At 34.4% G+C, this 17,306-nt stretch overlaps 2 protein-coding genes across 2 annotated transcripts; one reads left to right on the plus strand and one right to left on the minus strand.

Moving 5' to 3' along the window:
* Positions 1-5,866: 5,866 nt before the first annotated feature.
* On the minus strand, positions 5,867-7,633 carry LOC132182850 (7-deoxyloganetin glucosyltransferase-like). Its single transcript, XM_059596204.1, has 2 exons — positions 7,108-7,633; positions 5,867-7,004 (listed from the first exon to the last, which is right to left on the minus strand). The coding sequence occupies exons 1-2, from the start codon at positions 7,631-7,633 to the stop codon at positions 6,073-6,075; spliced, it is 1,458 nt and encodes a 485-aa protein (XP_059452187.1). The 3' UTR covers positions 5,867-6,072.
* Positions 7,634-11,669: 4,036 nt separating this feature from the next.
* On the plus strand, positions 11,670-13,343 carry LOC132182956 (7-deoxyloganetin glucosyltransferase-like). Its single transcript, XM_059596329.1, has 2 exons — positions 11,670-12,218; positions 12,325-13,343. Exons 1-2 carry the CDS (start codon positions 11,696-11,698, stop codon positions 12,393-12,395), a joined length of 594 nt encoding a protein of 197 aa, XP_059452312.1. The 5' UTR covers positions 11,670-11,695; the 3' UTR covers positions 12,396-13,343.
* The last annotated feature ends 3,963 nt before the right edge of the window (positions 13,344-17,306 follow it).

Consider the following 17,306-nt stretch of genomic DNA (forward strand, 5'->3'; position numbering starts at 1 on the left):
TACAAATTGAAGATGAAGCTGGGAATTTATGTTCAACATCTGAAAGTATCAATAGAGCCTTTACGGATTATTTTCAGAATATCTTTTCTACATCTAACCCGTATGGGCTAAGGGAATGCCTAGATGGGTTGGAAAGGAGAATCACTCCAAGCATGAATGAGCAGCTGGAGCGGGAAATCACAGTGGAGGAAATTTACTACGCCATCTCTCAAATGGGTGGCCAAAAAGCCCCGGGACCGGATGGATTGCCTGCTTGCTTTTACCATGACAATTGGTCAATTTTTGGAGAGGAGGTATGCAATATTGTTAAACATTTTTTCAATTCGGGTAATTTTAGTGATGATTTAAATTTTACCCATATTGCATTGATTCCTAAAAAGAATAATCCCTCAAAGGTTTCTGAATTTAGACCTATTAGTCTTTGTAATGTTATTTATAAAATTATTTCAAAGACCATGGCAAACAGATTGAAGGTGATTCTCCATGAAATCATTTCTCCCAACCAAAGCGCTTTTATCCCGGGAAGGCTCATCTCGGATAACGTGTTGGCGGCCTATGAAACTATGCACTCCATGCATTCTCGGATGTGAGGGAAAGTCGGTTACATGGCATTAAAACTGGATATGAGCAAGGCTTATGACCCACTGGAGTGGTGTTTTGTGGAAGGGGTTATGGAAAAATTGGGTTTTGGTGCGAAGTGGATTGGCCTAGTTATGAAATGTATTTCCTCAGTATGGTACTCGATTATCATCAACGGAAATCCTGAAGGTATATAGGATCCAGCCTACAAGAGGGATCAGGCAAGGGGATCCCATCTCTCCATATTTGTTTATAATGTGTGCGGAGGCATTAAGTTCCCAATTATTATATGCCGAACAAACTGGGAGTCTCCGGGGAGTTCCAACTTCCCCAAGGGGTCCGCGGTTAAACCATCTATTTTTTGCAGACGATAGTATTATTTTTTGTAAAGCTACAGCACAGGATTGGCAACGTTTAACAATAATTTTGGAAGCATATGAAAAAGCGTCGGGCCAACGGTTGAATAGAGACAAAACGTCGATATTTTTCAGCCGCAACACGAGACGTGAGGTTAAAGACCTAATCATTCGGTTGTCTGGGGTGCCGGTTACACAGAGGTATGATAAATATTTGGGACTCCCAGCTCTAGTGGGGAAGTCTCGAACTAGAGAATTCCAGAACCTCTCAGAAAGAGTACGGAAAAAGGTCATGGATTGGAAGATGAAGTTACTCTCACAAGCCGGTAAAGAGGTCTTATTAAAAGCTGTGGCACAAGCCATTCCCACATATAGTATGAGTATCTTTTTACTCCCAAAAGTCCTTTGCAAAGAAATTAATGGTATTATGCAGAATTTCTGGTGGGGGAATAAGGCGAATGAAAACAAAAATACATTGGATGAGTTGGGAAAAAATGGGGCGTGCAAAGTCTCAAGGGGGATTGGGGTTCCGAGATCTTCATGTATTCAATAAAGCACTCCTTGCAAAACAATTATGGCGAATAATCAAGCAACCAGACAGTTTGGCTTCCAAAATCCTTAAGGCCAAATATTTTCCAAAAAGCTCCTTACGGGAAGCGAAAGTGGGGAGTAGACCGTCATTGGCTTGGAGAAGCATTCTTTCGGCAAAGGAGCTATTTTTTGCTGGGCTGATTTGGCGCATTGGAAATGGTAATTCAGTGTCAATTTGGGGGGATAAATGGATCCCAAATCCATCCTCTTATACCATTCAATCTCCATGCCGAATTCTACAAAGAGATGCTAAGGTTTGTGATTTGATTGAAACCCAACCAACAAGGTGGAATATCCCACTAATTCGGGAGATCTTTTGGGAGGATGAAGCTGATGCAATCTGCGGGCTTCCACTGAGCAGATATAATAAGCAAGATGCGATGATTTGGAAGTTCACGAAGTCGGGAGAATTTTCCGTTAGAAGTGCTTATCACTTGGAGCTCGAACGAAAGGCTGAAACTTATGGTGAAGGTTCAAAACAAGCAGGAAGTAAGGCTATTTGGAAGACTCTATGGGAAATGAGGGTGCCTAATGCCACAAAGATGTTTATTTGGAGGGCGTGCTGTAATATTCTACCTACAAAAGCAAACCTCAAAAACAGAGGGGTGATAAAGGAGGCAAATTGCATTTTTTGCACAAATGAAGTGGAAACAACTGCTCACGCACTCTGGCACTGCCCAGCAGCTCAAGACGTGTGGAGTATAAGTGTTCGATCCCTGCAGAAAAGTGTGTGCAAGGAGGAGGGGTTCATGGAAATATTTGAGTTTCAGTCTCATAGATGCAGCATGGAGGAATTGGGAATCTTTGCAGCTACTGCGCGGGCTATATGGTATAGAAGAAATGAAGCAACTCATGGGGGCTCATTTAAACATCCAAGGGTACTGGCCGAAGAAGTAGCTGCCCAATGGAAAGTTTGGGAAGCATCTAGGGAGAACCAGGAGGAAAGGGCAGCTATCGAACCTCAACACGTTGTCTCTCAAATTCGGTGGAAAGCTCCAGAATTTGACACGTATAAAGTCAATTGGGATGTGTCGGTGAGAGTATCTTCTAAACACTTTGGTGTGGGTATTATAGTGCGGGACTTCATGGGGCAGGTGTGTGCAGCATCTTGCTTAGCTATAGAAGGAAGCCCGGAGCCTACAGTGGCGGAGGCGATGGGAGCCCTTAATGCATTGGAGTTCTGCCGTGATTTGGGCTTCCAAGAAATTGTGCTGGAAGGAGATTCAAAAACAGTCGTTCAAGCGATCAATGGAGGAGCAACCTGGAGTAATTTTGGTCAAATTATAGAAGATATTCATACTATTCTGCCGGGGTTTAGAAGCTGGAAGGTGGAACATGTAAGAAGAGAAGCCAATGGTGCAGCTCATGGATTAGCAAGAGCAGCTGGTATCAATGGGGTGCATCGAGTTTGGATAGAAGAAGTTCCGGATTTTATTCATGATGTAATTACATTAGAGTGTTCTGATGTTGTTGTTTAGAGTTCTTTTGAACTCTTGGTATTTAGAGTCTTGTGTGGCTCTAGATGTTTTGTATTCATTCCAGATTTTTTGAATAATATCTGCCATTTATTCAAAAAAAAAAAAAAAAAAAAAAGAAACAATATCTAAGATACACAGAACCTCTTCCAAAAGAACATGTTCATCACTAAGAGAAAGCGCTTCATTTGCAAGTCGATGGGCTTCTTCATGGCTACTACGTCTCACATTTTCATCACTAAATCAGCACATCCTAACAAGTCAGCAATTTTATGATTCAAGGTCCACGTTTCATGCTTGGCAGCCGTAATCTCCATATTGATATGAGAAATGCTATTTTTCTTTCTCCTATCAAACTTCTATCCAACTCCATCCATATTTTTTTCAAATCAAACTTTGAATCTGTAGTGGTGAATTTGAAAAAGAGTTAAACACAAGATATAGACAATAATTGAAAGAATAGTAGGTCGCTATTGATATACCAAGCATCCAACCGATTAGCCTTGAGAATAGAAAACTGACCTTGGCTAGGTTGTTGGCCTTGAGGTTGCCAAAAGGCCCAAAACTCCATTGTTCTCCAACAAGACTTTTATCAATATGGATAGGGGTGCAAAGGCGGGCGGTAAAAACCACCCGCTAACCGCTATAACTGCCAACCGCTTAACCGCCTAACCGCATTAACCGCTAACCGCCTAACCGCTATAACCGCCTAGCGGTTAGCGGTTAGCAGTTATTGGGTCTACTAACCGTAACCGCTAACTGCCTTTTTATATAATATATTTTTAAATTATAATTATAAAAATATTTATACATATAACATAATCACTTGATCATTAAATCACAATTTTTAAAAAAAATAATTAAATCACAATTTGAGTATTAATATATTATCACTATAATTTATATGATTATATCATATAATCACTTGATCATTAAATTACAATTTTTTTTTAAAAAAAATAATTAAATCACAATTTGAGTATTAATATATTATCACTATAATCTATATGATTATATCACATGAGATTGATCATTAAATTATTTGATTATATAATAACAAATTATATATTTATAATATGACATAACTCATAAGTATATCAATTCATACTAATACAACAATTAAATATCTAGAGACTTATTTTCAATGTATGTTATAAACTTATAAGTCTATATAAGTCTACATATGTATATGAATAATATAAATGTATAATATCAATACTTAATCATATGATTCAATGACAATTCAAATACTTTATTCAAGACTTCAAGTGAATCATATTATTAATGTATAATGATGATATGATTCGTATAATATCAAATTAAGTAATTAACATTGGATTAAACAATGACCAATGTGTTACTTATAAACACAATTTAAGTATTAATATATTATCATTATAATTTTAGTAATTTATATATTATCACTATAATTGATATGATTATATCACATGATGACTTGATCATTAAATCATATGATCATATAATAATAAATAATACATATATAATATGACATAACTCATAAGTCATAACTCTACAAGTTAATCATATGATTCATGTACAATGATAATCACAATTGATTCAATGGAATTAAACAATATATTACTTATAACTACAAGTCTACAATTTAATTAAAGCATTATTAGATACTTTAGGAATTTAGGATTTAGAAGATATTAAAAATACAAGAAAAAAAAATGAGGGTAAAAAAAAGCCCAAAAAGCCCTAAAGAAAGCCTAAAAAGCCAAAAAAAAAGCCCAATTTTAAAAAAGCGGTTAGCGGGCGGTTATCTATTTCGCTAACCGCTAACCGTTAGGCGGTTGCGGTTAGTGATATCTACTAACCGCTAAGGCGGTTACGGTTAGCGGTTATTGCCACTAACCGTTAACCGTAACCGCCTTTGCACCCCTAAATATGGAATATATCAATTTACCTTAATTTTCTGTCTTTTCTTTTATATTTCCTTTGTCTTGCGTCACAACCATTCAAAGCATGAACGAAACTAGGAATTTAGCTTTAGGGGAGCCAAATTGTATCAAAAAAAATTTCCAATGACCAAAACAAATTGTGTTAGATTTGGGTCGACCTGCCAACTCGTTAAGTGTCAGGCCTAACACAAGCCGTTTACCTAAATAAATCAAACTCCTTAACTCTGACATGACCCACTAAAATAAGCAGATGATACGATAAAACCTGTTTCATGAACGTGTCATGTTGAGTTGACCCGATACGATCTGCAATAAATAAGTTGTGTTGGGTTGACCAAAACATAACTCATTTGACCTGTTATTTGATTAAAAAAAAAAAAAAAAACGTCAATCTATAAATTAAACTCATACAGCCTAAACCAAGTCCCAAGCTGTTCAGGTGGTGAAATAGACTCAAAGCTTATACTTTCCGAATGTACTCTCATCAAGAGTTGATGCAAATGTCTACTTTCGTTGCTTCGAATGGCTTGGTACTTGGTAGGGAAATGTTTTCCTTTTATCTGGTCTCAAAACGATAATAAACTAAATGACACATGCATCCCTTCCCAGTTCACACAAACATATATAAACACCCCACGAAAGCAAAATTTGATCTCACATTATTTGTATTTATTTGTCTTGATGGTCATTGTGCGAGTTCTCGGGTTGTGATTGGCAAACCATTTCATCCCCTCGATCAACACCACTATTCACGCACCACTTTTCCAAAAAATCAACATAAAAATATTTTCACTTTTTATATTACATTATTCATTTTTTACATCACATCATTTACTTTTTATTACTATCCAAATAATAAATAAAAAATTACAAAACAAAACCTTTTCACATTTCAATACAATAAATTCAAAACTTTATACTATAATCAATCTAAGTGTGTTACAATAACATAGGCAAAATGATTTGCCAAACACGCCCTAGATTTGGTAAATGATGTCATTTATGTTCATATTAAATTTAGCTGGATTTTCTCCCATAACACCATAACAAGTCAAACCCTTGGGCAGCAATCAAACGGATGCAGAGTATACCCAAATTTTTAAATGATGATACTTTTTACGTTATTATCACTTTCTTCTAAAACATCTATCCTTTTGATAAAAGAACATCATTCACCAACTTGTCTAAGTTGATGGATGAAGACCCATGTGGACCAGTGGCCTCCTCGGCCAATTTTTTCCACTCCATGGCCTTTTTCTTCATATTCTTACCTTTGTTTCCCTCCATCAACTCTCTCACAATCTTCTCCACTTCCCCTCTCTTGGCACCATTATCAATCTCAATGCCAATGCCCCATTCATTGCAAGCATACTTACAGTTTGTTTGCTGATCCCCAATGAATGGACAACAAATCATGGGCACTCCTGCACAAACGCTTTCAATCATTGAATTCCACCCGCAGTGAGTTAAGAACCCTCCAATGGATGAGTGGTTAAGCACTTCCTCTTGAGGGCACCAACTTGTTATTAGTCCTCTTACTCTAGTTTCTTCCACGAATTCAGGTGGCAAAATCGCTGATTCTCCAACAACTAAATCGGGCCTAATTATCCACAAAAACGTGAACTTGCTATTTGCAAGTCCCCAACCAATCTCGGCCAACTGCTGTGGTGTCATAACAATGACGCTTCCAAAGTTCACATAAATTACTGAGTTGGGTGCCTTAGAGTTAAGCCAATTAAGGCACTCAGTATCTTCTTTCCACAAGCTACACCCAATTGATTTAAGAGGATCTTTGGGTAAGTGATTAAGTAGTAGTTGCTGAGGGCCAATGGCATATACGCAAGGAAACATGGGGGAGAGAGCATCCAAAACCTCTTGCTCTAACACGTCAAATGTGTGAACAACAACTCCTGAAGCTTTAGGAGCTATCTCTACTGCTTCAACGGTCAGTTTGAAGAAAGGATCATTTGGATTTGTAGTAATAAAAGTATTTGGGAGATCCCTCAATCGAATATCTCTCATACCTGGAATCCAGTCTATAACTGTGTCTAGAAACCCATTTGTTAAATAACTCTCATCTGCGAAAAGAAATAAATTTTTTTTAGTTTGGAAACTTGTAATCAATAATAATATTAAAGATAATCCATGATTTCAGTAGGGTGTTTCCTTTTTGTGTTATACCTTTAAGGGGTGTGAAGCCTTTTTCCCTAAGACGAGGAAACTGCATACCACCCATTAAAGTGCAAGCAGCGATCGTGAAGAGCATTACAATAGGGATTCCAAGCTTTTGAGCAACAGTTTGAGTGAATGGCATGAAACCATCTGAGATGATACATGTCACTGGAGGATTAATGTTTGAAGAAGTTGTAGTACTGTTGAGTTTGAGGAGGATGTCTGAAAATGGAGCCAAGTACTTTTGCATAACGGATTCGGAAACAGCATCAACGTCATGGGTAGCCTTGGGATCCGTTGGAGGAAGGCTGTCTGAAATAGTTTTGAATTGGAAGTCAGGCAACCCATCTAAGGAGTTGGGACCTCCGGATTTCAAAAAACCTTGATGGTTGAACTCAGTGTTGACAAAGGTTATGTGAAAACCTTTGCCATGAAGAAGCTTTGCAAATTTGAGCATGGGCTTTATGTGGCTTTGACCTGGCAATGGAAGACAAACTGCATGAGCCTTTTCACCTTTTACCATCTTTGAATCCATTTCCTTCTCTCTCTATGTGCTCTAGTGCTCTTTGAATATATAAGTTCCATGGTATCTCATGATTCTCATATATATATAAATCTATCTATTCATCTCAATTTTGGCTACAATTCGAACCTAATCCTTTTTATTTATCCCCTTGACCTTGACCATATCATTTACCAGATACGAGACAAATCAATATGCACTTAAACCAGAGGCTGCCAGCTCCTTCACATGGGTAACGTCATTGCAAACGTTTGTAAACGCATGTCTGCATCTTTGAAAACAACACCCTCCTTCCCATCTGTTTCCTCTAGACCCAAAGTGAATCACAGATTCCAAAAGAAGCTTAACCCACATGTCCGTATACTAAAATCTTGATTTTTTTTTTTTTTTTTATAATGATTTATAATTAAAAAAAATACACAAAAACTATATAAAAATAATAATAATAAGTGAAAAGTCTAAACCTATGTAAAAAAGTTTGGGAGCCTAAAAATGCATTTAACATTCAAAAATTTCATTTGAAAAAAGAAAAGAAAAGTACATGTTTGATTAAACAAATTGAAAGTGCTTTTAAGGGTCCTAATGCCTAAAAAATGACTAAAACTCATTTTTAGCAAAAGCTTAAAAATAAAGTTTTTGCTAAAAAAAAGTTTTTTTGACTTAAAAACTATATTTCTCAAATATAACATCAAACATGCTATTCACTTTTGGCATAAGGGGTTGGTCGTTGTTAACAACTTAATTAACAACCTCCCCTCTCTTGGATGCTATTCACCTTATTTATTTTATTTTTTTAAAAAAATTAACATCAAAATATTCAATTTTTATATTACATCATTTGTTTTTTAGTATTATACAAATAAAAAAATCACTGCAAACAAAGATTTTTCACTTTTCAATACAATTTTTTCCTTTTTTTATACCAATCATTATTCTTATTTTTTTCCACAAAAAACATAAATAGTATCTAGGTAAGAGCACTCTTTGCAGCCTCACCAAAACAAGTTTTTGGTTATTTTGGTAAAGCAATTTTGTGAGAGTGTCTAAAATTTTTCATTTTCAGCCTCACCATTTTTACCAAAATAAAATGGTGAGTGAACCGTACTCACTATCTTTAGGGCCTATTTGGAATTGCATTTAAGGAGCTTAAAAGTGCTTTTAACACTCAAAAAGTCTGTTTAAAGAAAAAATTACTCCTTTGGTAACAAAATTAAAAGCATTTTTAATGTCCAAAAAGCCTAAAAATAGCTAAAAAAATACTTTTGAAAAAAGCTTTAAAAAGAAGCTTTTGATATTGTTTCTTTTGAGCGCGGTAATTAAGTAGGTTTATATATTTTTGAGATGCTTGAAGGTATTTAAAAAAAAAAAAAAAAAGGAAAAGAAAAATAGAGTGGGTTTGAGGAGAAAATCCTTGTTCAAATATTAAAGAGTATTTACAAAAAAGAAAGATGGGAAGAAGGATATGCTTTCCCATACGTGAAATATTAAAATTTTACGAGTTTTTTGACATGTCCACACAAGAGGGGGAGGGAGCGAGGGATTCGAACTAGTGACCTCCGCTTCATAAGGCGTGGTCTCCAGCCGATTGAGCTATTTCTTGGGGACAAAATTTTACGAGTTAGTTCCCTTCTAAGTTCAAAATAATGATATTTTTAGAATAGTGTCATTTATTTTTATATGGAATTATTAGATGTGGTAAATGAAGTCATTTATTTTCATATTAAATATAGTTGAATTTTCTCCCATGAACAGATGCAGAGTATAGCAAGTCAAACCCTTGGGCAGCAATCAAAGTATCAAACGGATGCAGAGTATATTCAAATTTTTAAATGATAATACTTTTCTCATAATTATCAATAAAATGACGAAAACACATCACTAGAGTTATTGAATAGGACGAAACGGTTCTTCTAGGACTAGGAGGAGGTTGCCCATTTTTAAAGGTTGTGGTGTTTCGCCGTTCAAACGAACAATTTTTTATTTTCTATTCTTGAAATAAATAATTTATAATATAAAATCATTTTTTACATTTATATTACATAAAAAAGTATATCTTTCCAAAAAAAAAAAAACAAGCCTTGTCAGACTAGGCAAATTTTATTTGGAAGACATTCACTCATTCAACGAAAGTAGGAGTGGTCGGAGGCTTGAATTACTGGGGTGGGTTTATCTTCCATGTGGGCATCGTGGTGGTTGTCCTTTTCATTCGCGGCTCGGCTCACCTGCTCTGTATAAATAATAATAGTGAAAAAGTCCCCTATTTGTGAAAGCGAGGTTCATGCCAAAATGGTCGTCTCACATAGGCCACCGACACTCATTTTGCATTGGTAGTTGTTAGGTACCAATTTTATTTATTGCTGCTATAAAGGGTAATGGTCAATAAGGACTCTAATTTTTGATACCATATATTATATACTTGCCGGCAAAGATATTGTGCAAGCAGTGTCAAACGTCTATTAATTATTGAGACTTTTTGGAAGGTATAGCAATTTGAATAATAGGTTGAGGTGATTTCAGCCTCTATCTTTGAAATTAAATAAGTGAAAAATATAAAATAATAATAAAAAAAAAAGCCCTCAAACTATCAGTCATTTGCAATATAGCCTCCAATGTTTAAAAGGTGCTAAAGTAGTCCAAAACTACCAAAATGTATCAAAAATACCACTTATTTTTTATATTCCTATAATACCCTTATTATTTTAACAAATAAAATAATAAAATAATTGTAAAAAAAAAAACAAACAATTTTTTTTAAAAAAAAAAAAACAATGGGTAAATAAGTACAAAAAAAAAAAAAAAAAATTGGAATAAATAAATAATTAGTCACTGTAATTGGCCTAAATTACAAATTGATTCCTGTCGTATTAAAGTAAAATCAATTTGGTAGTTTGATGGACTACTTTAGTACTTCTTTTTTTTTTTTGAAATATCTTAAGAACCATACATTTGATTTTACTGTAATACGACATGAAGCAATTTGTAATTTAGGTCAACTATATTGACTAATTATTTATTCCAAAAAACTTTTCTTTTTTTATTCTCCACTGGAAAAAAAAAAAATTGTTTGGTTTTTTTTTTAACATTTATTTTATTATTTTCTTTGTTAAAAGAATATATATATAAAGTGGTCTTTTTGATACATTTTGACAGTCTGGAGGTTACTTTAGTACCTTTCGAACATTTGTGGGCTATATTGCAAACAACTGGTAGTATGAGGGGTTTTTTATATTTTTCCCATTAAATAATTAATTAAAGCACTTCTTGCAGCCTCATCAAAATTATTTTTTTGTTATTTGAATAATATTAAAAAATAATAGCATATTTGAGAAATATAGTTTTTAAGTTAAAAAATGCTTTCTAGCAAAAACTTTATTTTTTTTGTTTGTCAAAAGTGTGTTTTGGCCATTTTTGGGGTTTTTTGACCCTTAAAAACACTTTCAATTTATTTTATCAATCATGTACTCTTTTTTTTTTTAAAACGAACTTTTTGAGTGTTAAACACACTTTTAGACTCTAAAACTTTTTGACATAGGTTTAGACTTTTCACTTACCTTATATATATATATATCAGATTTTAGCATACGGACGGATAATACTAGACATCTGAATACCTTTTTTCAAATTCATTTTCTCAAATGATCTGGTTCATTCATTAAATAAATAAATTTATTAATTTTTTAAAAAAAATAAATATGGGGTCCAGATCATTTGAAAAATAAAATTTAAAAAAAAAATGTTGAACTGCCTTAAGCTTCTTTTAAAACGGTCTTTCACTTTGGGTCTCAGGAAACAGATAGGAAGGAGACGTTTGACTGTTTGAGGGTGTTTTTTCCAAAGATGCAGACGTTTACAATGACATTTTGGACTAATAATAGCCGTCTGCAATGACGTTACCCATTTGAAGGAGCTGGAAGCCTCTGGTTAATTTGTCTTGTAACTGGTAAATGATATGTAAAGGATAAGGTCCGAATTGTAGCCAGAATTGAGATGAATAGATAGGTTGATAAAATGGGTGATCATATATATACCATGGAACATATATATTCACAGAGCACTAGAGATAGAGAGAAGGAAATGGATTCAAAGATAGCAGAAGCTGATAAGGCTCATGCAGTTTGTATTCCATTCCCAATTCAAAGCCACATAAAGGCCATGCTCAAATTTGCAAAGCTTCTCCACGGCAAAGATTTTCACATAACATTTGTCAACACAGAGTTCAACCATCAACGTTTTCTGAAATCTGGAGGACCCAAGTCCTTGGATGGCTTGCCTGACTTCCAATTCAAAACCATTCCAGACAGCCTTCCTCCATCGGATTCCAACGCTACCCAAGACATTGATGCTCTTAGCGAATCCCTTATGGAAAACTTCCTGGCTCCATTTTCAGACATCCTTCTCGAACTCAACACTACTGCAACTTCTTCAAACAATCCTCCTGTGACTTGCATTATTGCAGATGGTTTCCTGGCATTCACTCACACTGCTGCTAGTGAGCTTGGAATCCCTATTTTAGTGCTCTTCACTGTCTCTGCTTGCAGCTTAATGGGTTTTATGCAGTTTCCCCGTCTTAGGGACAAAGGCCTCACACCCCTTAAAGGTATAACACAAAAGGGAAACACCCTTCAGAAATCATAGATTATCTCTGATATTATTATTGATTACAAGTTTCCAAACTAAAAAAAAAAAATTATTTATTTTTGCAGATGAGAGTTTTCTGACAAATGGGTTTCTAGACACAGTTATAGACTGGATTTTAGGTATGAGAGATATCTGATTGAGGGATCTTCCAAATTCTTTTATTACTACAAATCCAAATGATCCTGTCTTCAAACTGACCGTTGAAGCAGTAAAGAGAGCTCCTAAAGCTTTAGGAATTATTGTTCACACATTTGACGCGTTAGAGCATGAGGTTTTGGATGCTCTCTCCCCCAAGTTTCCTTGTGTATATGCCATTGGCCCTCAGCAACTACAACTTAATCACTCACCGAAAGACCCTCTGAAATCAACTGGGTATAGTTTGTAGAAAGAAGAAACGGAGTGCCTTAATTGGCTTAACTCTAAGGCACCAAACTCAGTGATTTATGTGAACTTTGGCAGCATTAGTGTCATGACACCACAGCAATTAGTTGAGTTTGGCTGGGGACTTGCAAATAGTAAGTTCATGTTTCTGTAGATAATTAGGCCTGATTTAGTTGTTGGTGATTCAGCGATTTTGCCACCTGAGTTCTTGGAAGAAACTGAAGGAAGATGACTAATAGTTAGTTGGTGCCCTCAAGAGGAAGTGCTTAACCACTCTTCCATTGGAGGGTTCTTAACTCACTGCGGGTGGAATTCGATGATTATTGAAAGTGTTTGTGCAGGTGTGCCCATGATTTGTTGTCCATTCTTTGGGGATCAGCAAACAAACTGTAAGTGTGCTTGCAATGAATGGGGCATTGGCATTGAGATTGATAATGGTGCCAAGAGATGGAAAGTGGAGAAGATTGTTAGAGAATTGATGGAAGGAAACAAGGGTAAGAAAATGAAGGAAAAGGCCATGGAGTGGAAAAAATTGGCCGAAGAGGCCACTAGGCCACATGGGTCTTCATCCATCAACTTAGACAAGTTGGTGAATGATGTTCTTTAGTCAAAAGGATAGATGTTTTAGAAGAAAGTGATAATTATGAAAAAAGTATCATCATTTAAAAATTTTAATATACTCTGCATCCATTTGATACTTTGACTGCTGCCCAAGGGTTTGACTTGCTATAGTCTGCATCTGTTGATCATGGGAGAAAATTCAACTAAATTTAATATGAAAATAAATGACTTCATTTACCACATCTAACAATTCCATATAAAAATAAATGACACTATTCTGAAAATGTCATTATTTTGAACTTGGAAAGGAACTAACTCGTAAAATTTTAATATTTGACATATGGGAAAGAGTATCCTTCTTTCAATCTTTCTTTTTTGTAAATACTCTTTAATATTTGAACAAGGATTTTCTCTTCAAACCCACTCTTTTTTTTTTTTTTTTTTAATACCTTCAAGCATCTCATAAATATATAAACCTACTTATCTACTGTTCTCAAAAGACACAATATCAAAAATACACAGAACTTCTTCCAAAAGAACATATTCATCACTAAGAGAAAACGCTTCATTTGCAAGTCGATGGGCTTCTTCATGGCCACTACATCTCATATTTTCATCACTAAATCAGCACATCCTAACAAGTCAGCAATCCTATGATTCAAGGTCCACGTTTCATGCTTGGCAGCGGTAGTCTCCATATTGATATGAGAAATGCTATTTTTCTTTCTCCTATCCAACTCCATCCATACTTTTTTCAAATCTAGTGTAGTGGTGAATTTGAAAAAGAGTTAAACAAAAGATATAGACAATAATTGAAAGGATAGCAGGTCTCTATTGATATACCAAGCATCCAACCGATTAGCCTTGAGAAGAGAAACTGACCTTGGCTAGGTTGTTGGCCTTGAGGTTGCCAAAACTCCATTGTTCACCAACAAGACTTTTATCAAAATGGAATTTATCAATTTATCTTTATTTTCTGTCTTTACTTTTATGTTTCCTTTGTCTTGCGTAACAACCATTCCAAGCATGAACGAAACTAGGAATTTAGCTTTAGGGGAGCCAAATTGTATCAAAAAAAAATTTCCAATGACCAATACAAATTGTGTTAGATTTGGGTCAATCTGCCAACTCTTTAAGTGTCAGGCCTAATACAACCCGTCTACCTAAATGAATCAAACTCCTTAACTCTGATATGACTCATTAAAATAAGCAGGTGATACAGTACAACCCGTTTGATAAACGTGTCATGTTGAGTTGACTCGATACGACCTGCAATAAATAAGTTGTGCTGGGTTGATCAAAACACAACTCATTTGACCCGTTATTTGATAAAATTAAAATAAAAAAAAATAATAAAAAAAAAAAAAAAAACGTCAATCTATAAATTAAACTCATACAGCCTAAACCAAGTCCCAAGCTGTTCAGGTGGTGAAATACTCAAAAGCTTATACTTTCCGAATATACTCTCATCCAGAGTAGATGCAAATGTCTACATTCTTTGCTTCGATTGGCTTGGTACTTGGTAGAGAAATGTTTTCCATTTATCTAGTCACAAAACGATAATAAACTAAATGACACATGTATCCCTTCCCAGTTCCCACAAACATATATACACACCCCACGAAAGCAAAATTTGATCTCACATTATTTATACCAGCGCATAACCCGCGTATGCGCGAGATTTTTCATTATATTTTAATTTTAAAATTTAAAAGCATTTCTATTATACTTTTTATGTAGGATAAAAAAAGTTGTGACTCTTTCAATGAAAAGACCTACTAAAGGTCATATAATTATGAACATTTGAAAATAAACAAAATATTTTTTATGAATACAAAATAAAAGATTAAGATTTAATGCAATCAAATAAATTATCTACCATATTTTAATACAAATAAAACCTATATAATTCTGAACGTTAAAAAAAAAAAATACAAAGCAAAATAAACAAAATCTTTTTTTTTTTAGGAATACAAAATAGAAGAAAATTTTTCACTCAACATTTAATAAAAATAGAGAGAAAATATAATCAAATACATGTGAAACTTTTACCATTTGACTTTTGTTGCAGAGCCTAAAAAAGCTTTTACGTATTTACGTATTTTTTTCTGTGTATAATTGTGCAATAATAATGGGATGTGGGGTTTTGATGGAATTATCGGCAAAATCGACTTTATACGCGATTTTGCCAAGAGAGAGAACATAGAAAATTTGAGGTGGATTGGCCTAAAGAGGCCTACATTCACCAATAATGAGAGTTGCCCTTTATGACCACATTGTGCTATTATTCTCTTGATAATTTATACAATACTAATTACCCCTATTTATAAGAAAACTGTGGTAAGTAGAGAGAATAGAAGAATGGTAATCAATCAAACCCTAAATGCACATATTTTAACATGGAAAATAAATCAAACCTAATATGGAAAACACACACATGGATATTGCTTTCTTTAACTTAAATGATTCTCAATGGAAAATGTCACATTCTACAATTAGAAATTCAAAAGCAAAAGTTATCAATACATAAGAACAATGTATTGATTTCTCCAAAAAAAAAAAAAAAAAAAAAACAATGGTTCGAGCAGAGCCACTATATTCTGAATCAGGACACCAAACTATAATAGAAGCAGTGCATGTACTTCACTACAAAAATTCCCATTGTTTAAAAAAAAGAAAAGCACATAGCAACCATAAGATATCACTTTTATTCCCAATTCCCAGCTCTAACGTCTCAAAGAACATCCATCCACAACCAATCTGATGTTACTGACAGTCAACACACCCCAATAAATGTGGTAATCTGTAGAAATGACCACAACTTACTGATCTTAAATATCACTAATATTTTTACTTCTACTTACCAACAAAAAAAAAAAAAAAAAGGAGGAATTTTTAGTTCTCTGAGTTCTATATTGAGCCAAAAAAATATACTATCAGAAACAATAACAGATTTCAATCATGCATGCAACTCTCCAATCAATAGCTGCCGTCAAGGAATATAGAAATAAAAGTTGAATGTGAAAACTATGGGTTTGCTAAGGACGGCAGAGAGCGACGACAACGATGGGCGGTGAAGTAATTTTTTCCTTTAATACTCATCCCAACTCTCATTAATCATTAGAAAAACAGAGTAAGAACACGTGATTTAAGAATATGTGCTGTGAATTTAAACAATCAGATAAGTATCTCTTTAGTTTGAGCTTTTAATGGCTTTTGACAGCCGTTTCATTGAAGCTCTTTTCTTCTTCGGTGCACAAATTTAATAGAATTTCCAAGCCAAAAGCACAAATTTAATATCCCTAACAAAGAAAAGAGTGGGTACAATTAAAGTGGTTCCAACTTTCAAGTCTTCCTAATTCTGATCGTAATCTCCATTAGTATTTTTTTAATGAAAAATCAAAGCCCAACCCATCTCTGAAACGTTCATATATATATATATATATATATATATATATTCAAAGTGAATACAAATTTAATAGACGTATGCAATGACGTTGCTTACACAGTATCTTTGCTAGCAAGTACATAATAGATTGGATTGTTCAATGAACACAATACCTATCAAAGCAAAAGACAAATTCTCCTTCAAGTGTCCATCAGATTGGATGTTTTTCTTCTTTGATTTCGTCATTTTCTTCTTCGAATTCGTTCGTCTGCGATTTCGTTTTCATTTGTGATTTTGCCTGTCTGCGATTTCGTCCGTCTACGACCATCCATCTCTCATTTTCGTCTACGATTTCTTCAGCAAAATGGTTTCTTTATTGTCAAATCGTTTACATTAGTAGGTAGTTTACCTGAATCTAATCAAAAACCAAACGAAGAGGAAATACATTCTTTTGTTGTGTCTTACCTCGTAAAGACCCTTTTTTTTCTTCTCTCGTTTTCTTACCTACCAAAAAGCAACAAAAATTGTGTTGATGTCTGATTTTTATGTATCATTTTTGCAGTTTGTGGTGGTGATTTTGATGTTCGTTTGGTGAGCCTACGAGAGAGACGTGAGGAGTGAGGAGAGAGGAGAGAGAATATAAATTTTTTATTTTTATTTTTATTTTTATGAATATAATAATCTTTTGGATTGCTTCAGTATTTTCCAATGTATAAC

The sequence above is a fragment of the Corylus avellana genome, chromosome ca5 (assembly GCF_901000735.1).
Source record: "Corylus avellana chromosome ca5, CavTom2PMs-1.0".
Taxonomy (NCBI): domain Eukaryota; kingdom Viridiplantae; phylum Streptophyta; class Magnoliopsida; order Fagales; family Betulaceae; genus Corylus; species Corylus avellana.

Bases quoted from the DNA above. Each gene is read 5' to 3' on its own strand.
- LOC132182956 (XM_059596329.1), top strand. From the start codon at position 11,696: ATGGATTCAAAGATAGCAGAAGCTGATAAGGCTCATGCAGTTTGTATT. The intron at 12,219-12,324 runs GTATAACACAAA...TTATTTTTGCAG, and splicing joins AGGCCTCACACCCCTTAAAG to ATGAGAGTTTTCTGACAAAT.
- LOC132182850 (XM_059596204.1), bottom strand. From the start codon at position 7,633: ATGGATTCAAAGATGGTAAAAGGTGAAAAGGCTCATGCAGTTTGTCTT. The intron at 7,005-7,107 runs GTATAACACAAA...TTCTTTTCGCAG, and splicing joins AGGCTTCACACCCCTTAAAG to ATGAGAGTTATTTAACAAAT.